The sequence below is a fragment of the Sparus aurata genome, chromosome 10 (genome assembly GCF_900880675.1).
Source record: "Sparus aurata chromosome 10, fSpaAur1.1, whole genome shotgun sequence".
Taxonomy (NCBI): domain Eukaryota; kingdom Metazoa; phylum Chordata; class Actinopteri; order Spariformes; family Sparidae; genus Sparus; species Sparus aurata.
Window position 1 is genome coordinate 1,673,240 of NC_044196.1, and position 22,454 is coordinate 1,695,693.

At 42.9% G+C, this 22,454-nt stretch overlaps 2 protein-coding genes across 2 annotated transcripts; one reads left to right on the plus strand and one right to left on the minus strand.

Annotated features, from left to right (window-relative positions):
• Positions 1 to 2,292: 2,292 nt before the first annotated feature.
• LOC115590018 (low affinity immunoglobulin gamma Fc region receptor II-like) lies at positions 2,293 to 10,205 on the minus strand. Its single transcript, XM_030431259.1, has 9 exons — positions 10,127 to 10,205; positions 9,468 to 9,503; positions 8,940 to 9,206; positions 8,623 to 8,862; positions 8,284 to 8,448; positions 7,170 to 7,244; positions 5,021 to 5,095; positions 4,769 to 4,858; positions 2,293 to 4,097 (listed from the first exon to the last, which is right to left on the minus strand). The coding sequence occupies exons 1-9, from the start codon at positions 10,137 to 10,139 to the stop codon at positions 4,021 to 4,023; spliced, it is 1,038 nt and encodes a 345-aa protein (XP_030287119.1). The 5' UTR covers positions 10,140 to 10,205; the 3' UTR covers positions 2,293 to 4,020.
• Positions 10,206 to 12,147: 1,942 nt separating this feature from the next.
• Positions 12,148 to 16,325, plus strand: LOC115590076 (nectin-4-like). The gene is made up of 3 exons (XM_030431339.1): positions 12,148 to 12,279; positions 14,750 to 15,100; positions 15,181 to 16,325. Exons 1-3 carry the CDS (start codon positions 12,222 to 12,224, stop codon positions 15,279 to 15,281), a joined length of 510 nt encoding a protein of 169 aa, XP_030287199.1. The 5' UTR covers positions 12,148 to 12,221; the 3' UTR covers positions 15,282 to 16,325.
• Positions 16,326 to 22,454: the final 6,129 nt, after the last annotated feature.

Genomic DNA, 22,454 nt, shown 5'->3' on the forward strand with positions numbered 1-22,454 from the left:
CGCCAGAGTGCACCTAGTTTGTGTAATTATCATGTACACCATATACGAAGTGTACAAAGATGTAGCTTCGTCTCGCTCTTCGTACGCCATCTTTCTTGAATGCTGAGGCAGCTGGTGACGTAAAGAGGTCAACCTTAGGTGGCCCCGTTAACACTAGTTGAAATGGGCACAGCGCCACCTAGCGTACCGGGGTATGACATGCTTTCGGCAGTAATTCGATTTTCTCACTGGCATGTATACTCGGATAATTGCAGTTGTCCGATTGAGCCGCATAGTCGAACTATGGCTGTAATCTGACTAAGCTGTGCATGTAAACGCACTGAGTGATGAGATTTGAATGCCAATTGAACTCTGGGCTGGTCAGGAGTTTCAGACTCTGCCTGTCTGATTCTTTGTTGTATATGGTGTTGACTTGTGTACTTACATTATAAGTTCAAACCAGAGAAATCCACAAGTTTCCTCACGGTAACACTGTTTCAGAGAGTCAGAGAACGAGACAAAACATAACATGAAGAAGACTTCAAACATCTCGTCTGAGTCACAGACAGATTGTCAGCAGCAGTGGAGGATGTTTGATTGTGTGTTCAACAGTTTGACTGCTATAAAGAAGATCTTTTTTTTCAAATTAGGTAATAACTTGATGAGACACAATTTTGTAGAAACATTTGTTTTGCTCCTGAGATTATGACAAAAGAGAGTATTGAACCATTTCTGTCAACACTACTTTGAGTTGAGGTGAAGCTCTGAGAGAAGTCAGCACTCAGCAGAGACTCTGGTTCTGGTTCTGGTTCTGGTTCTCTGTCTCCTCTCTGTAACGTTATGTTCATGAAGTAAAGTCCATTTCCCCTCCAGCTCCAGTCAGCAGTCAACAGAACAGAACAGAACAGAACCTCCTGACAGTGGAGGTCCGCTCCGGATCACTGCTGCAGTCAGGCCGATCAACAGGAGTGAAGATAAGTTAAGTCTGTAAAAAAAAAAGTCGGCTGTTCAGTTTAATGTCAGATTTTCTACAACCAGCAGTCACACTGGAATGTCTTCAGAAATGTCCTTTTTAGTTAATATACAGTTTGGTCTTATGTATTTATTCCTTTTTAAATGAAACACTGATAAAGATCGCATCACTTCATACTTAAAGCGAAACTCTAGCCAAAAAGCAACCAAGGCTTTATTTGTGATTGAATATGAGTCAAACCATTGTGTAAAAGCATAATTAGGACGAAAGAGGCACTTTTAAGATTTACTGTAGTTTCGGTTTTGGGCACGTTAATTTTAACGGGAGTGCATGGGGCAGGACACACTAGCATCAAAATCGCTATTTTTAGAACACTAAGAAGGCTCGACACAACGTGAAACTTTGCTCGTAGCATCACCAGGGTCTCTTCTCATGAACAGTTTATGAAAAGAGGGTTTTTGAACTAAACACGTGAGCAGAGTGCGACTTGACAGTATTCCGCAGGGGTCCTCCTGTGGCCCCCCTGACAGGGAGTCTACATTAATAACACAATGACAGATTTCTTGCAATGATTTTTTTCTGAAGGAGAAGGTAGAAATAAAGTGTCTCAGCAGTTTACTACCAAATCAAAATTGCTGAAATTGTAAACACTGCTTTGTCTGAATGAGGGATTTATCCTTTTTTCCGGGGTTGTATGTGCCCCCTAACAAAAAAGCCGGCCCCAACCTGGCCCCCCTATTAAAACTGGTCTAGAACCGCCACTGCAAAGTCAACACACCAGCTGCAGGCTGAAGATCACCAGTCCGGTTTTATCTTTAGATAAACAACATGTTGGTGCTGATAGGAGGGAAACATGTTTTAAACTTTGTCTCTGTGTTTCTTCTCCTGTGGGTCAAAGTTCAGACTTCAGCCTGTCGATCATCAGCTGATGAACACAGTGAAGCTGCTGTGCTGCCGCCTGCTGGATGACCGACAGCACTGATTGGCTCTCAGACTGAGAACAAACAGGAAGTGACCACAGTGTTTCCCTCCTAAAGATCAGGATGTGCATCATGTACATCTGAACCTCTCCTGCAGGGCGTCCTACAGAGGACAGATGTTTGTGAGTCATTTAACCTCTAAGCTGCTGAATGATTCCTGCTGATTATTATCTTTGTATGGTTTCTCTTCTGAGATGTGACATTGTTGGAGCTGTTTGTTTGTTGTTAGTTTTAATAACAAGCAATATTTATTGTTTGATTCTTTATTTAGATGTGAATTTGATATATTTTTCTTTTGTTGGTGTCGTGGCAGCTGAATATCAGTCATCTACTGCAGAGTCAGTCACGTTCTACACAATATTGATTTTCTAGAAGTTATTTTATTGTCACATCAGCAGACAGTAATGATGACTGAAGAGAGGCCGTCTCTCCTCGTCCTGTATAATAGTAGAAACCAACACACACAACTGCAGCAGTCACACAGTTACATGTGAACTGACTTACAATAACACTCCACCATCTCCACATACAAAGTAGGTTCAACATAAACGCAGCACACACATTCCAGAGTTTATGTGTCATCCATCAACCACTGTCAGAACACATATACACAGAAGAGGTTACATGAATACCTTCAGCATGAACTCCTTAACCAAGTTCCTATTTACATCTACATTTACACTTACATTTACTTTAAGGTCATTTAGCACACGCTTTTGTCCAAAGTGACTTACAATAAGTACACATGTCATGAGTCTTTTGCAGAAGACAGAGACTCTGCTGTCCTGACATTGGTTTAAAGTTAGTTCCACCTCTGAGGTGCCAGAACAGAGAAGAGTCGTGACTTCACTGAGCGACCTTTGTTTGCTCTCAGCGATGGCGGTACCAGTCGACCAGCTGACAGAGGTTGGGTTTGAGGTGATGAGCAACTGTCCAAGCAGAAATGATGCAGACATTCAGAGGTGAGCGTCACAACGTGGCTGTTGGAGGAGGACGAGGGAAAAGAGAGGAACAGTTGGTGTCGTCAGCAGAACAGCGGTCAGAGAATCCATGTGATGTGACTGCAGAGCCTCGTGATGTAGTGTTAGTGGAAACAGAACCGGTCCTGATACTGAGCCTTGAGGGACACCAGTTTCCAGAAAGCAGGGTTTGTACAAGGAGCCGCTCCATATTACTGTAGGTTAGTTTTCACAGCCTTATTCATATTCTGCAAACATATAATTGTCACGAGACAGAAACCATGCAGGCGGCCCACAGACACACGTTTTCACACTACACATATATCTGTTAAGTTTCATGTGCAAGAATAACATCAGTATCATAAAAGGGACTTCAGAGAATTTTCCTCACACTATTGTTCGTTTAGTCTTTATTTAAAGTGTGATTTAGATTATCTGACAAATGTTCACTACAGACATCATAAACTCAAAGTGGCAGAAGAGGAGATGCACCTTTTTATTCTCAGAGAACCAACCAGGAGAAAAACTTTCAGTTTAGATCTTAGAAATATTTTTATCTGCATTTTAATAATTCTCCTGCATATCTGTCCCCTCACGTCAACATCATGCACCAAACATATGTTCTGCCTATTGGGTTATTAATGAATGCCTTATTTTGCATGTGTTGTTCAAAATAATCATCAATTTACATTTGAACAGTTTTATTCAACACACACGTTTGTGAAAAATTTACCTTCATATTTTATCTAAACAAAGACACAGCTGTGTTTACACTCAATAAAAATATGATTCAAATCTGGTTTAAAGTGTTTCTAACTTCTTATTTGGTTGAAAAATCTTGTTTTTTTATGTGTCTGGTTTTCTGAGAATAAAAGCATTTATTTAACATTTATTCCGGACTCACTTTTATAGTGGACATTAATGTAACTCCTTCAAAACATCAAAGATTGAAAGAAAAGAGTTCTGAAAGTTCTTGTGAATGATTTAATTATTTGTGCATGAAAGGGTTACACAAATAACTACAATAAATAATAACGTTTGTGTGTGAGTGAGTGTGTATAAACACACAACATATGATTTAATCAATGTTGTATATGGAGTTAATGAGCAGTAAAGCAGCAGCTCGACGTCACTGGTCGGACTGGTGTGGAGGTGTGACGGTGGAGTTGAGTGAAGAGTAGACGACATCCTTCTCTGCTGGAAACTCTGACAATACAAACAAATAAGAAATAAACATTTACACGTGTTAAAGTCAGTACTGTGGGGGCGCCGTTTAGCTCAGTTGGTAGAGCAGGCGTCCTATGTGCTGAGGCTCTGCAGCAGACCTGCGTTCGACTCCCAGCCTCGGTCCCTTTGCTGCAAGTCACTCCCCCGCTCTCTAACCCTGTTTCCTGTCACCCTCTTCAGCTGTACTGTCAATAAAGCCATAAAGGCCAAAAAAGATAAATATATATATATATATATATATATATATATATATATATATATATATATATATATACAGAATTGTGGAATAAGGTCAAAATTCTGGGGAAAAAGTCAGAATTGTGAGATGAAATTATAATCCTAGAAAAAAGTAAAAGTTCTGGGGGAAAAGTCATAATTCTGGGAAAGGTCAGATTTCTGGAATAAAGTCATAATCCTGGGTAAAAAAGTCTGAATTCTGGGGGAAAAAGAGTCAGAATTGTGGAATAAAGTCAAAATTCTGGTGAAAAATGTAATTCTTAAAGAAATAATTTTCCAGAATTCTGAGATTTGAGTCAGAATTGTGAAAATAAGAGTAATTGTAGTTTTGTGACACAAAGTGAGTTTTGAACTGAAGCTTGATGAACGGGTCAGTCCTGCAGGCTGATGAGGGTTGAGAGCAGCAACTGTACCTCTCCTGCTGTTCGTCCTGATGGAAATCTCTCCGTAACTGACGTCTCCAGTTCTTCTCACCGCTGAATAAACTACAGCAGCGTCACTCTCTGCAAACGAAGATCGTATCGATACAACCATCAGTGTGAAAGAAGAAATGATGAAATAATGTATCTGCACTCACACAGTTATCAGCCAAAGTCAACACTGTGTTAAATGTTACTAAGTTAGATTTCAGTGCAGACAGGTGTGACATGTGAACAGACATGTACCTGTCGTCCCGTCGGCTTCATGACTGACGTCTACTTCTCTGTTCACTGCTGAGTAGACGGGAGCTGGATCGCTCTCTGCAGAGTAAAATACTGAATATTATTATTACTACTGCTAATAGTTGATGTGTCATATTAACAACAACGGTCGTTATAATGTTTTCTCTATAGACAGACATAACAAATAAAAGATGGTGTCAGTTAAACAAGAACGGAGTTGATGAATGTATCCTGTAACACTGAAGAGCATTTTTCAATTCATTTTTGGTGTTCTGGCATTTAAATGCTCATTTTTCACGACAGTTTTTTGCAAGCGCTCATAATCTTCTGGGAAAAAGTCAAAATTCTGGCAAAAAGTCAAAATCCTGAGCAAAAAGTCAAAATTCTGGGAACAAGTGTTAATTCTGGGAAAAAAGTCTGAATTGTGGAAAAAAGTCAGAATTCCATCCGGGGCCGGGTCGTGGGGGCAGCTGTCTGAGCAGGGACACCCAGACTTCCCTCTCTCGGACACTTCCTCCAGCTCTTCCGGGAGGATCCAAAGGCGTTCCCAGGCCAGCCGAGTGACATAGTCACCCCAGTGTGTCCTGGGTCTTCCTCAGCTCCTCCTCCCGGTGGACCATGCCAGGAACACCTCCCGAGGGAGGCGTCCCGGGGACGTGGAGGAGCAGCGTCTCTACTCCTAGCCCCTCACCGCCACCCTGCTTGTATCCGGGATCTTATTCTTTCGGTCATGACCCAAAGTTCATGACTGTAGGTGAGGTAAGGAACTTAGATTGGCTGGTAAATCACGAGCACGACATCTCTTCAACATGACCGCCTGTCAATCTCACGTTCCATCCTTCCCTCACTCGTGAACAAGACCCCAATATACTTAAACTCCTCCACTTGAGGCAAGAACTCTCCTCCCACCTGGAGGGAGCAGGCCACCTTTTTCCGATCGAGAGCCATGGCCTCAGGCTTGGAGGTGCTGATTTTCATCCCAGCTGCTTCACACTCGGCTGCAAACTGGTCCTGGCTCGAAGGAACCAACAAGACAACATCGTCTGCAAAAAGCAGAGATGGAATCCAGTGGCTCCCGAACCAGACCCCCTCAGGCCCGTGGCTGCGCCTAGAAATTCTGTCCATAAAAATAACGAACAGAACTGGTGACAAAGGGCAGCCCTGCCGGAGTCCAACATGCACTGGGAACAGGTCTGACTTACTGCAGGCAACGCAAACCAGGCTCCTGCTCCGGTCGTACAGGGACCGTACAGCCCTTAGCAGAGGGCCTCTGACCCCGTACTCCCCAAGCACCTCCCACAGAATGCTACGAGGGACATGGTTGAAATCCTTCTCCAAGTCCACAAAACACATGTGGACTGGTTGGGCAAACTCCCATGAACCCTCGAGCACCCTGCGGAGGGTATAGAGCTGGTCCAGCATTCCACGGTCAGGACGAAAACCGCATTGTTCCTCCTGAATCAGAGGTTCCATTACCTTCCAAATTCGCCTCTCCAGTACCATGGAACAGACTTCCCCGGGGAGGCTGAGGAGTGTGATCCCCTGATAGTTTGAACACACCCTCCAGTCCCTCTTTTTGAACAGAGGGACCACCACCCCGGTCTGCCAGTCCAGAGGCACTGTCCCCGACTGCCACACGATGCTGCAGAGATGTGTCAGCCAAGACAACCCCACAACATCCAGAGACTTGAGGTACTGAATCAACCTCTGAGTCCCCAGCCTCTGCCTCCTCTATGGAAGACGTGTCAGTGGGATTGAGGAGATCCTCGAAGTATTCCTTCCACTACCCAACAATGTCCCCAGTCAAGGTCAACAGATCCCCACCTCCACTGTAAACAGTGTTAGTGGAGGACTGCTTCCCCTTCCTGAGGCGCCGGATGGTTGGCCAGCATTTCCTTGAGGACAAATGGTAGTCCTTAAAAAAAAAAAAAAGTCTGAATTCTGGGAAAAAAGTCAGAATTGTGAGATAAAAGTCATAATCCTGGGAAAAATCAAAATTCTGGCAAAAACAGTCAAAACAGTGTGAAAGAAGAAATGGTAAAATGACCCCAACCCTGCACTCACAAAGTTATCAGCCAAAGTCAACACTGTGTTAAATGTTACCAGGTTAGATTTAAGACTCGACAGGTGTGACATGTGAACAGACATGTACCTGTCGTCCCGTCGGCTTCACGACTGACGTCTACTTCTCTGTTCACTGCTGAGTAGATGGGAGCTGGATCGCTCTCTGCAGAGTAAAATACTGAATATTATTATTACTACTGTGTATATGTGTAATATTAACAACAATGGTCGTCACTATATTTTACCTATAGACGGAGATAACAAATAAAAGGTGGTGTCATTTAAACAAGAATAAGTTGATGAATGTATCCTGTAACACTGAAGAGCATTTTTCAATTAATTTTTGATGTTCTGATATTTTAAATCCTAAAATGTTGTCGTAAATATTATTTACGACAATATTTTGCAAGAACTCATCATCTTCTTCCTCAACTTTGCTGGGACAAGTTTCTTTATCGCCACCAACCGTTAAACAGTGGAAAAGTATGAATCCATCAGCAGAATTGTGTCCTGGTGTTGTCCATCATCAACACCAGACTTCCTTAACAAATGTGTCAGTTTAGCGAGTTGTTGAGTTGGAGACACTTTATAAACTCTGTGAAACTCTGTCTGTGACTCATTCTGCATTATTTGGACCTTCTTGTTCATTCAGCAAATGTTCTACATGAACTTCTTTCTGTCTTTGAGTAGAAACATGGAGTCTGTTTGTCTCAGAGATGTGTGCTTGCATACAGAACGAGGAGCTGATATCCGATCACTCTGATGCATGTTACTGTGAGGTGTGATCAGTCTCTGTGCAAGGCGTCACCTTGTGCACGATGTTCCCACTTGTGAAAACATTTTCTTGTAGTGTGAAGAAACACGTATAAGAGTTATAATAACTGTGGTTTTGTTATCAGCAAACAGGAAACTGGAGGACAGCAGAGCCTTACTTTGACCACAAGGCCAACGACTCACGACGCTGGTGTCAAACTGACTTCACACACAGGAAAAACCATCTGATCAGACCCAACACAGCAGAGTAGAGACCCAAACCTCCTGTTCTAAAGAACATTTCACTGAGTTGTTGTGGTTATAAATAAAATCTAACCAAAGAATGTGAAATGTGAAGTAAAAAAGACAATTTGTGGCACAAACACAGAAATGTTGTACCGTAATCAGTTCTCCTCTCAAAGATGGAGGAATAAATGAATGTGTCTCACCTTCAGGTTTCCTCCGAACATGTCGCCTCACCAGTACCACCAGTACCACCAGTACCACTGGGCCACAGATGGATAGAGCCGACCACAACAGGAAGGGAGCGGGAGGAGAGGAAGAGGAGGAGAAACCAGCTGTGGTGGATGGAGGAGGTGTTGTGGTCAGTTTCCCTGAAGTAAATGAAGAGTAACAAATACAAATCATCCAAAGAACTCTTCCAGTGTCTGCGAGGTTTCTCCTCACAGCTGTTTGATTGTTAATTTTCATTGGCGGGCTCTTCAAATTGTCTGTGAGGTCAATATAGCGAACAGATTTGGTTGCAGACTTAAGTTGAACCTGCTGACCTGTGACAGTGATCCAGCTGGGTGGAGACTCTCCATCACTGATGGTGTTACACTTGTAGAGTCCTTCATCAGACCTGGAAACATGGCGGATGGTCATGTGACCTGTAGGCTCAGTCCTGATGAAGGAGCCATCTTTATAGAAAGCAGCTGAGAGGTTGGAGGTGTTTGTTGTACAGGTGAGAGTGACATCATCTCCCTCCATCACAGGGAGGACAGGACTCTGCAGGATCACTGCTCCACCTCAACACACAGACAAACTACAGCATTTCATCCACCTACACAGCTTCATCAGCACCGACTGCACAGCCTCATCTTACCAGTGACAGTGATGTTGATGCTGCTACTGGCTGCTCCGCCTGTGGACTCACACCAGTAAACTCCAGTGTCAAACAGCACGATGTAGCTGATGGTACAGGAGGAACCATTTGGTCGTCCCCAGACTCCACACTGAGTCCTGGTCTCTCCGGTCTTGGTGTTGTTCCTCGTCACCGTCCATCCATCAGAGCTGTCGTCCTCCTCACACTTCAGAGAGACAGACTCTCCTACAAACATCTGAGATCTGTGAGGACTGATCTTCAGAGAGGCTGGAGGACGAGACAGAGACACTCAGTCATTTATTTTATTATTTCTCAGTTTCTGTGTTGTTGGTGTCACTTTTCTCTTCAGTTTAAATACAGAAATAACTTCAGTGAGCTTCAGAGGTGCTTTATAAAAGACCAAGGCTAGCTGTTTCCCTCTGTTTCCAGTCTTTATGCTAAGCTAAGCTAACGACTCCAGGCTGTGGCTTCATATTGAACTGACTGACATGAGCTGAACATTTTTAACGTGTCATATGAAACACTGACCTTGATGTGTAGCGCGGCTCAGCAGCGACGTCAGCACTGAGGACAAACGAGATTTACTGTACCATCAACAAAATCACAAGACTTCAACAGCCAACCAGAACCTGTACAAGAGTTTAACTTCAACCAGAACCTCTACAAGAGTTTAACTTCAACCAGAACCTCTACAAGAGTTTAACTTCAACCAGAACCTCTACAAGAGTTTAACTTCAACCAGAACCTCTACAAGAGTTTAACTTCAACCAGAACCTCTACAAGAGTTTAACTTCAACCAGAACCTCTACAAGAGTTTAACTTCAACCAGAACCTCTACAAGAGTTTAGACACAAGGAAACTTTGGTCGGCTTGTGACCATGAACAGGCTGAAACACAGGTCTATCAGGGACAGGATGTGTTTTGTGGCAGGAAAGTCGCTTTAGAGGTTTGAAAATTGCTGCACTTAACTTCCTGTTTAAAAAACATGTATATGAGACAAAAACCTGATTTCTGCACTCGTCTTTTCCTGTCGCGATCTAACAAAGTGAATTCCTGTTCCTCGTGTGAGAGAATATTAGTTGTGTTTTACGCCTCCATGGATTCTTCTCTCTCCTGGAGTTCAGTGACATCTGATATCTACCTGCTGTTCATATAATATTAACATTTAAAGTACAGATTGTACTCACAGAGCAGCCACATGGTGTCCAACACTTCTCTCCCTCACAGATTCAAACCCTCCTCCTGCTGTAAAGGTGAGTTCACTGACTCTGCAGCAAACAGGAACATAAGGAGGTGACTTCATTATAGTTCAGCGCCACACATGAACCGGATGAGGTCATGAAACCACCAAACAGACAGAAGCAATGCAAACAAAGCAGGTGAGTTCAAACCAAATAAATATATTTGTCTGATACAATCTGCTTTGTACTTAATGAGGAAACAAGTTTAAGATCCTTACAGAGACACGACCTGCTCGACTGTTATCATCATTGTTGTTGTCAAAAACATTACATACCTAAATAACTACATAATACATTGTACATTAATGAGTTGACCCACAGTGTTCATTATATACATGCATGTAAATAAATGTGTTTACCTTTACTGTTGATACTAAGGAACATTTAATATCAGATACAGTCGGTCACAGCTGGTGCTGAGGGGTCAGTCTGTATAATGACGTCATGATAAATGGTGCAGACATACATGTTTTGTTTTAAATCAGTTTTAATGACCAGGATTACATATAACTGATTGTTATCAATGATATTTTACACAGCAGCAGGTGAACATATCACCGGTCAGAGCAGCCAACACCTGTCGACAACAGCGAGGAGACCAAGAGACAAAAAGTCACCAGACTCCATTTAAAGATTGCTTGTTTTTATGAGTTGTTGAGTTGGAGAACCTTTATAAACACTGTCTCTGATTAATTCTGCATTATTTGGACCTTCTTGTAAATTCGGCATGTTTCATGGGGCGCTGCAGCACTTTGTACAGCGTGTGTGTAATATGATGACGTCATGAATGTGCCTGTATTAAAATACTAATATAAAACATGTCAACAAGATATAATATGCAGCAGTAACATGGAATATATAATACAGTTATATAGATGTGAAGGTTTAACACCGAGGAGGACTTCCAGGAGTTTAATGTTTAGGTAATAGAGTAACTCTCTACTGCGCATGTCATTGTTCGACCTCGCTGATTGGCTGAGGGGGCGGGGCGACGACCGGTTTGTGCCAGCCGGCTGCTGCCATTCATAGCGGCGTGGAGACGAACTGAGGCGGGTCGTAGTGGGTCAGGACCGGGACAACAGAGGACCAGAACCGGGACAGTGTTTTTGCTCCAAACGGACGGATTTCCCGGCCTTTCTGGGTCTCTTCTGTCCGGTGTTGTAAGTTATAACATGGCGGCGGACACACTCAGAGGGGTTCAGGTGTCTCTCTGCAGAACTCTGCCAGGAAGCAGGTTGTCCTCCAGGAGACACCAGATTCACCTGGAGGCAGAGCGACTGTGTGTCCGCTCACTGAGCGGCCGTGAGAGAGACCACCACCGGCCGTGAGAGAGACGACCACCGGCCGGGAGAGAGACACCACCGGCAGCGGGACTGCGTCTTCACACAGACGGTGAGTGTTGAACGGGTCTCCGCTGCTCTGTGTGTAGAAGGGTGGTGGCTGCAGGGTGTAACATCACGGTAAACCTAAATGTTTGAAAATATATATATATATAAATATATATACAAAACACACATACATATAAGATATATATTATGTTAGTGGTGTTTTAGTATATAATATATATATATATATATCTATATATATATATACTATTATTTATATCATGTATATATATATATATATATATATATTTTATATTGTTATATATATCTTATATATTATGGTGTTTATATATATTTATTTATATATGTGTATATGTGTGTGTATATATATTTCATACCACGAAGATGCCATTGACCTAAGAAGAGAGGCAGGCCTATGTATATTACAAAAATATAAATGCATTTGTCTTTTTTTTTTTGGCTTTCATTTAGTTTATATATGACAACATTTATCTTACATTAAAAATAAAATGACCAAGATCCTGCACTTTGCAGCTGTGTCGTAAATGCAGGGGGCAGTTCATAGAAGTCCACTGCCGGTCTCTGCTGCCCTCTGCTGCCCCCTGGTGTCCTCTTTAAAACCTCTCTTGGACGCAGCAGCTCCTCCCGTTCTTTGTCAACAGTAAACAGCTGTGCGTCAGCTGAGGAGCTTTAAAATGTCGTACAGGCTCTTCTTCTGGGTCCTGGTCTGCTCTGCGGGCTCTGCAGCTGAAGGTGAGCCGTGTGTGTTGTGTTGTGTTGTGTGTGTGTGTGTGTGTTGTGTTCACTGGCACACACACCATGTTCGTGTGTTGTCGTGCTGTGCAGGAAGAACAGAGGTGCAGTAGTTGTTATCTCGGTCTGTGTCGCAGTAAGACTCACAGACAGTTGAAGTGTTTTAGGGTTTTACAGATTGTTGCAGATGTTTTTATAATGAACATGATGGTATTAAATGTTAAAACTGAAAGCAGACCTGGAGAAACGAAAGTGAAGAAAAAGCTGAACACAGAAATCTGATCCTGCAGAATGACTCACAAAACACTCGTGTTCGTACCTTCTTAACAGTATTCTGTGTTCCTTTTTACATCACAAAGTGAAGTGTTGCTTTAACAGAAGAGTCACTTTCCAGCAGCTCCTACGACTGCTGTTATAAAAACACCCACTGATAACAAAAGGTTAAAGCAGCGGCCTCAGACTCAGATGGTCTGTTGGTTTTATCGTGTTGTAGGAGGGACACTGCAGCGTTCAGGTACCAAAAGATTTTACTGCAAAGCAAACTCACAGACAGATGGTGAGCACACAGCCTCCAGGAGAGGTAACCAAACACAGCAGTCACTCTGCTCATATAAAAGCTGTGGATCCATTAAAGACAAACCTACAGGAGACTCAGTCCACCTGGAACAGAAAGCTTTTGGTTTCAGTTCTGTCTGGGTCAGCTGCAGATTAGGCCTGTCACTAAAACACATCCTGCTGGACGATAAATTGTCCCAGAAATGATTGTGAGAAACAATAATATTGTCATTTTGAGCTCCATTTTTCAGCAATTATAATGATAAAGATCATAATAATACAAGCACACCCTTTAAAAGATCAGTACACTTTATTTCTAAAGAATATTTAACATTGGACTTGAAATGTGAAGAAGAATAAATAAACAGAACAACCAGACACAGTGAATAAGAAGGACTCAGTCTGTGTTACGACTCTAACCCTTCAGTATGTCGACTGTCATGCTGTGCAGTTGTGGAACTGCTGTTTGTGACACGTATGTTCTCCCAGGCAGTTTGATCTGGCTGTCAAGTGTTGGCAGCAGTTGTTGACATGCCAGCATTTCGACAGTATTAAAGGGCTGCATCTCTTTAGTGATGTGGTGAACTACTCTGTCTGTGAGTGCGCACCACTGTGTTTGTTGACTAAAACACTCCAGTGATGTCGGGGAGACGCAGACGGCCCTCTGTAACTTTAGTTGTAGTTTTTTTCCCAGCTGGGAAAACTGCATCAGATGATTATGCTGTAGGTGCAGATGCATGTTTGTTGCATTGCCGCTTTAGTTGCTACTGTTTTAAAACAAATGCAACATAGCGGCTCGTCCAGGTTAAGACGTTCGACACGTCATTGGGTTTGAATCTGAAGTGCTCCCACACTGCAGCTGTCACGTTCAGCTTTGAAACCAATTCCATCTTTGTTTTTATTCCGTCAAATCTCAACTAGCGTCACCTCTGGCCTGCTCCTCACGCTCATGCTGCACTCAGTTAACGGTTTCACACTGGCACGGTTCTGGTTCTGGCACTGGTTCGGTTCTGGAGTCTCAGAACCTTGGTGCTGTCTGGCGAACCAGCCCGCTTTCACACCAGTTTAAGTGGAACCAAAGTGGGAGGACGTCATTCCGCGTCACACAGGCGGAAGTAAACACAGCAACGGTAAACTGGCAGGTCGTTTGTTTTGTTACTGCAGCTGTTTGCTCAGTTTTTTAAGTTTATTAATTATTTGTTCTGGCGTTCGGGTGAACCCAGCCTTGGCCATCTCCTCTGAAAGTTTGTTGTATAGTTTGCTCTTTCTGGTGGAGGTCTCTAGTTTCTGCTGGAATTCAGGTGATGCCCAAATCGCCACCAAACACTCAGTTTCTTCTGCCGACCACTGAACATTTTTCTTCTCCATCGTCTTCTCTGCTCTCTTTCTTTCTCTTCCTGCTTTCCTGCTGGACACGCCCACTGATGATGTCACGGTTCCCAAGGAAAAACCAACTATTTTTAGGTTCCGCTGAGAACCGACTTTTCAGGTTCCGAACCAACTATTTTTTCAGTCTGAACGCGCCGGCCGGTTCAAAGTTGCGTTCGGGAACCAGAACCGTGCCGGAGCCCTGCCAGCGTGATGTCAGGTGTAGGCCCCGCCCCCTCACACAGAGACGGAGTGACTGACAGGAGGGTTCACCTGAGAGACACCAGGAGAACAAACAAGCATGCAAATGGAAGTTATCGAGGCCGGAAATATTATCAAGCTCATTTGAATTTATTGTATGATTAAATGATTTATTGAGCATCGTGACCGTCCTGCTGCAGGTGGAGTGATCAGCAGCTCTCTACAGTCGGTCACTTTATCAACACTGAGAGGTTTGTTGTCATGTGCAGGTTCTACCAGCTGCTTCCTGTTGTGAGCTTCAGTGAGCAGCGTGTGTTTCTAACCACGTCTGTTGTTTGTGTTTCAGAGCAGCAGCAGGTGAAAGTCCAGCGTGGACAGGACGCCGTTCTTCAGTGTGGCGGTCCAGCAGACGCCTCCGTCATCCTGCTGGAGTGGACCAGACTGGACCTGAAGGCAGACGGCTACGTGTTCTTCTATAGAAACAAGCAGTTTTATGAAATCTACCAGCTCCCGTCTTTCCATGGTCGGGTGGCGCTGGTGGATCCTCAGGTGAGGGGCGGAGACTTCTCCGTTGTCCTGAAGAACGCCGACATCAGCGACAGCGGGTCGTACGAGTGTCGGGTCGTCATCAGCACGCCTGGTCAGACGACGCACTCTGAGATCAAACGTGTCATGGAGCTGAAGGTGACAGAACCAGGTGAGCGCTCACAGCCCAGGCTCAGGTGAGTTGGTTCTGTTGGACCTGCTGATGACTCACACCTGTTTTCTGCTCTGCAGAGCTCACAGCTGGACGCCTCAGAGGTGGAGCCAGCCGGAGCCGAGCAGGTGGAGCTGCTGCTGCTCTCGCTCTCATCGGTCTGCTGCTTCTTGTTGAGTGAAATAGTTTGATTCACATCAGCTTCTCTGAGCCTGTTCACACCTGGTGCCCCCACCTGTCCTGACACGTCCAATCACAAGTCAGCTGTCATGTTATAAAGCTCTATGTTATAAAGTTTGTTTTAACTCAACAACTCTTAAAATCACCACATTTGTTAATGGAGTCTGGTGATGTTGTGTTACTGGTTCAGTGGATCAGTTCAAACAGCTGCTGCTGACATCAGCAGCTGAAAGAGACGGAACACGTCATTTACATTTTCAGACAGTGTGTAATACATCCTCCTCCTCCTCCTCCCCCTCCTCCTCCTCCTCCTCCTCCTCCTCCTCCTCTTCTTCTTCTTCTTCTTCTTCTTCTTAATCATTGTTTTCTTCTTTTTTGTCTTCTTCTTCGTCATCTTTTTCTTGTGGCCCGGACCACCATGTGTTCTGAGTGACGGGCTCCTCGGGGCCTCCTGCGGTCCGTCACACCTGTACTCAGTATGTCCACCTGTGATTGGACCTCAGGATGGATGATGGTATCAGGTGTGACTGTTGGTCCTGCTGCTGCAGTCAGATCACAAACAGTCAACAACAATAACTAACTAACCCTGCAGAAGCGTTGAGCTGGTGGCATTTCATCCACTCAGTCAATAAGTGATAGAATAAGATAAATCTGAAGCACTTCAGTACGTTCAGTCCTCGGGGAACATGTTACAGACAGTCTGAGTCTGAGCTGGTGGACAGCAGCACTCTGAACTCAGTGATGAGTTAGTTAACGAGCCCAGAGAGAGAAAACAGGAAACAGAAACAAGATGATCATAAACCTGCTTCACCTGCACGCTGAGCTGTTATATCAACATATATACTTTATATATTATATATACTTTTCTGCTCACAGACTGAACATGTGAATGATTAATTATTGATCAGCATTAAAAATTTACCTGATTGAAAATGTCTTCATCAACAATCAGAGTATTTCACTGTAACAGATGACAGATTACAATCACAACACTAAATACTGATGCGAGAAAATGTTTTCAATCAGAAAAGTTACTTAAAAAAAAGAAAATATAAATAAAAAGAACCTATTTTTGTTGAACAAGTTAGAAAATGTAGAACATATTTCATGTTATTAATGAGTAATCAATAGATCGTTAATGCAGCCGACATTTGCGTCCCTGATGGACGACGTGTTGCTAATGTCTAAAAGAGAGAGACGGATGTCTGGACCCTGGAAAGGCTCCGTAGAGCGTATACCTCCACCAACAGTCCCTGTTGTACCCACTCATACATACCAGACACCTCAATACACCTGATTTATTTTGTTATATCAAGATCCGTCTTCATCCCCTGAGATCTCAATGAAACTAAAGAAAAAAGTCCCGGATCAGCACCAGAGGTTAATGAGATCTATTCTGCCAAAACAAACAAACAGAACCTCTCTGGTCCAACAAACAGAACCTCTCTGGTCCAACAAACAGAACCTGTCTGGTCTAACAAACAGAACCTGTCTGGTCTAACAAACAGAACCTGTCTGGTCCAACAAACAGAACCTGTCTGGTCCAACAAACAGAACCTGTCTGGTCCAACAAACAGAACCTGTCTGGTCTAACAAACAGAACCTGTCTGGTCCAACAAACAGAACCTGTCTGGTCTAACAAACAGAACCTGTCTGGTCTAACAAACAGAACCTGTCTGGTCCAACAAACAGAACCTCTCCGGTCCAACAAACAGAACCTGTCTGGTCCAACAAACAGAACCTGTCTGGTCCAACAAACAGAACCTCTCTGGTCCAACAAACAGAACCTGTCTGGTCCAACAAACAGAACCTCTCCGGTCCAACAAACAGAACCTGTCTGGTCCAACAAACAGAACCTCTCTGGTCCAACAAACAGAACCTGTCTGGTCCAACAAACAGAACCTCTCCGGTCCAACAAACAGAACCTGTCTGGTCCAACAAACAGAACCTGTCTGGTCAAACAAACAGAAGCTCTCTGGTCAAACAAACAGAACCTCTCTGGTCCAACAAACAGAACCTGTCTGGTCAAACAAACAGAAGCTCTCTGGTCCAACAAACAGAACCTGTCTGGTCAAACAAACAGAACCTCTCTGGTCCAACAAACAGAACCTGTCTGGTCCAACAAACAGAACCTCTCCGGTCCAACAAACAGAACCTGTCTGGTCAAACAAACAGAACCTCTCTGGTCCAACAAACAGAACCTGTCTGGTCCAACAAACAGAACCTCTCTGGTCCAACAAACAGAACCTGTCTGGTCCAACAAACAGAACCTCTCTGGTCCAACAAACAGAACCTGTCTGGTCCAACAAACAGAACCTCTCTGGTCCAACAAACAGAACCTGTCTGGTCCAACAAACAGAACCTGTCTGGTCCAACAAACAGAACCTCTCTGGTCCAACAAACAGAACCTGTCTGGTCCAACAAACAGAAGGTTAATGTTTGACTGAGGACGTGAAGCTGAGCAGGACACACAGTCACATGTTAATCCAGTTTCTATTGATCTGAAATATAAAGATAATAACTCTTATTAATGATGTGTATTAAATGTAAAGGACCACAGAGATCAACCTGATCAGTTATTGTGATTATATGATGACTGTATCTCTGTAACACTACTGACTCTGTATCTTCCTGTTTATTAAACCCTGTATGAGGTAATAAAGCGGTTATTGGTTCTCAGCATGTCTTTTGATTGAGTCATTGATAATGTTGAAGAGTTCGTGAGTCTGAATCTTGATCTCCACAAACCGCTGAACATTTAATCTCTCCTGAAAGCAGCCAGAAAGCTCTGGAATCAGCTTGTAAGAGGAACTTTTCTCTTCTGTGTTAAATGAAATCAGTTTTATTTGTACAGCACAACATCACGATCACATCGCCTCAGTGAACAACGTCCTCAGAACCTCGAGAAGAGACGACTGACTGACTCAGCATGTTGAGAAAAGAAGAGATGTTAGAAACCTCAGGACGACTGTCTGCTGGCGGAGAGGAAGTTGTTATTTCCTCTCTGATTGCAGAAGTGATCTTGACTAAACCAGCACTTGTGTAACTTCGTGGCTCCAGAGTGTCTCAGTTAGACAGTCTGACATTTATAAAGTGGAGCAGCGAGCTGAAACATCTGCAGGAGGAACAGGAATCCACAGAACTATTCAAAGGAATCCACAAACACAAACATACTGTTGGGCAAATATATCACAACTCCCTGAACTCATGTTGAGCGTGACAATGAACAGAACTCTTCACTTCCTGCTGATGAACAGCTGACTGATATCATGTGATCATGTGGTCAGCTGTCAGTGTGAACTTTAGTCTGTTTACCTCCAACACACGAGTCTCTGTGGAACCGTCTCTTCTGCATCATGAATCAGAACCAGAACCAGAGCAGGGAGGTAAACCTGCAGCTCGGCTTCTGAGCACAGAGTCGGGTCAGTGTGAAGGTCATTGTGGGGGATTTGAACACAGCTGGGTGTGACTGCAGGCTTTTAATGCATTAAAACTATAAATCTGAAGGTTTTTACATGTTCATATTTCATTTTATTCCAAAAAAACATGGAGAAAAAACATATTTATTTAATAGCTTTAACTTTCTGCTTCTACTGTGGATTTGTGCTGAACTCCAAATGCTTTTTAAGTTCAGATTTTTTTAATTTTGGCCCTCTGAGTTACAAATCAGCATTTCATTGATTCCTTGTGTGTTTCTAAACCTCACCAATCGCACCATCGCTGCTGCTGCAGGCAACTTAGCCTACAGAACTCTGTTGGATTCAATCAGCAGCTGTTAGGGATCCTCACAGTCATGAGATCAAGACCAGCTGCTGCTGGACTGGTGTGTCTTTGAACTCAAACTCCTATTTTACTAATTATATGCACAATTCAGCTGCTGTCTAGCATCAGTTGTTGCCCCTCATATGATGGTGCAGTGGTCTAAACACAGAACTGGTTCACGTCCACAGGGATGTTTATTATGATTATAGTTTGGTTAAGAAGTTGTCTTGAGACCACCCTGGCACTAAACAACAACACACAATGTTGTGTATTGAAGTCACAGAGTCATTTGTCTGCTGACGGGTCTTGAACTCATGATCATGAGGTTCCTAGCCAGGATCTTAACCACTACCCTATAAGCTCTGTCTCCCTGCAGCCAGTTGTTTGTTTTCATGACCTCGAGATTGAAACCAACAGAGCTCTGAGAAAGATTTTTTTTTTTTTTTGCAAGTTGTTTTTATTGGTTTTCTTTTTAAGTTGAGAGTTTACAATGATGATATCAGTGCACACAATGTTTTACAACTAACAACATGAGATCAAAATTGTAAGACCCAAAACGCAGAACTCAATGAGAGTCATTGTTTAAAGTCAACGTTTGGACTTGAATACACACATTACACACATACACAGATTGCAATTAAAGACTCACACATGCAAAAAAGATACAAGACAAAAACACAAAAAGGGCCTTTGTGAATGACACGATCCTGCATATGTACATTAGATGTTATTTCCACTTACAGCACACACAAACTACACACATCTGGAAGTGTACAATACTAATTACAGATCGGCAGAGGGGAACGGAATTGATTTCAGATGTTCAAGATAAGAGTTCCTTATTTTTGCGATGGAGAATTTAATTTGCATTAGTCCATGTTTGGCACAAAAAGAGGAGGAATGGTCACGATACAAGGTTCTCTCCTAAATGTCCTCATCAAACACCTCTCCAACATCCTGTCCATCAGGGTCTTAATGGAAGACAAGGAAGACTGTATTCAGATAAGATTCCACCATACATATAAGAAATGAAGCCCTTCTCTGTAAGAACTGACACTTCTGACTGACATACGCCGCTTCTTTCCCTTGTTCAGGATTCGTATGCTGATATCACGATATGCTGCTGCAGGCAACTTAGCCTACCAATGTGAGCTACATTATCTTTAAGGTATTGAGAATAAAACCACAGCATAAACACCACCAGGCCTGGTGTTCCCTGACTGGGACTCTCACAGTCATGTGGTTCCTACGTTCCTCATTATATGCAGGTATCTAGCTGATGTCTGTATCAGTTGTTGACACTCTGAAGTCATATGATGGTGTAGTGGTCTAAACTCACATGTTGCAAGTGTCACCTCAGTGATTCACATCCCGACTGGACAAGAATATTTAGGCTTTATAGTTTGGTTAACTATATTAAGAATTAGAACGCCATGTGAACACCCTGCCACTAAACATCAGCTCTTTTCTGCAATGTTGTAGTCATTTGTCTGCTGCGGGTCTTGAACTCAATATTTTTTTTTTATTTGTCTAATAAATGTTTTTTAAACATTGCCTTTGTTATCATTTTTCGCTATAATATAGCTTCGAATAAAGTAATAATACATACTGCAATTCACAAATGTTAATACAATATTTATTGTGTCACGGCAGGATTTGAAGTCTGTGTGAGGTTGCAATGCCATACGTCTATACTTCAAGCAATCATGCAATTATTAGGACTATAATTCGTCACGTTTTGCCGTGTCACCATTGAGGACACCGAGGTCATGTCCACGGTAGTTTCTTTTCATTAAAACTGAAAGTAAATACGGTCGCGATGTGACTGCAGGTCTATTTTTAGATCGGCAATTAAATGGATCAGAGCAAAGATGCAACGTAGTGGTAAGAGGCTGCATCAAATCAAGTTATCATGTGTTGCAGCAAGAAAGGCAGAGGATGATCAGGCAAAGAGGAGGAAGGTGAGAACTGTAATAAGCTCAGAGAATGAGAGAAATAGTGAACGAGCCTACAGATGCAACAGATAGAGCCAATAGAGATGCTAACCTGTAACCTGCTGTAAATGTAGCCGAGGCAAACAAAATGAAAGGACATGCAATGAATCAGAATATTTTAAGGCCATGTTCAGTCACAGTATGAATTATCCATCAATAATATTATTTGGATGTTTGGATGGATAAATAATAATGTGACTAAACATGGCATTAAAATATTAGGTCCTGACTCAGTAGTATACTTAGACTTACTTGATATTTAATTTCAAAATTCAACAGAGGATGAGACAGGAGCAGGGCTGCTGAAGTGATTTTGAACAGGGGGTGCTATGAAAAAATTGTTTGGTTTTTTGGACAAAAAACAAATGAGCCTATAGGCCTATTTAAATCAATATCAAAAATAAATAAATAGATTGAGATTCAATACTTTATTGTCATATACACTTCAGTGCACACAGCCAGGGTCTGTAACACACAGACATCATCAGTTCTCAGATGAATATGTGCTATTAATTAAACTTGCAATAGATTTGGTCAGCTGGCATGAACCTGGGTCACTGCACCATCTGCGTTTATGTCACATGCAACTCTATTAGTTCAGAATCCTTTTACGCAAACCACAAGGAAATAATCTCTGACTATTTAAACGCTGTTTAACAGTACTCAACATCCATTACGCAGTGAACACATGATCAAAATAACAACTTCCATCTCCATGCCCACCACTTTGCAAAAATACTATGTTGTGACGTTAAACTGCATTAATAGATATGAAGGCACGCGGCGGCACCATGCTCTTACATTCTTTGACAACGTAACTTCTGTGAACCTGTGTTGATTAGGCCTAAAAATAATTAAACTAAAATTTCAAAATACATGCAATAGCCTGCGTGTGCCAAAATCATTCCCAAAAATATTCATAAGGAATTTATAAACTGTGCAAAATACTTTTATACATTTTTTTTTTTTTTTTTTAAATCTCCCTCTCACCACTAGGGGGTGCTGCAGCACCACCAGCACACCCATTTCCCGCGACCATGGACAGGGGAGAGAGATGAAGAGGTTGAAGGGACGGAGACAGGAGGAGAGGAGAGAGATGAAGAGGTTGAAGGGACAGAGACAGGAGGAGAGGAGAGAGAGATGAAGAGGTTGAAGGGACAGAGACAGGAGGAGAGGAGAGAGAGATGAAGAGGTTGAAGGGACAGATACAGGAGGAGAGGAGAGAGAGAGAGCAGGAGAAGGAACCAGTGAGATGCATGTGGAGTCAGGTCCAATATCAGCCCATGACCCGGCTACATACAAAGACCAGAGTCAGTACTCTGATGAAGAAAAAGGTAAGCTATGGTATTACTGTACTTATTGTTACCTATATGCATTCTTTATTTATCAGCAGTTGAGTCAGCTGGTTTGAAATGGGT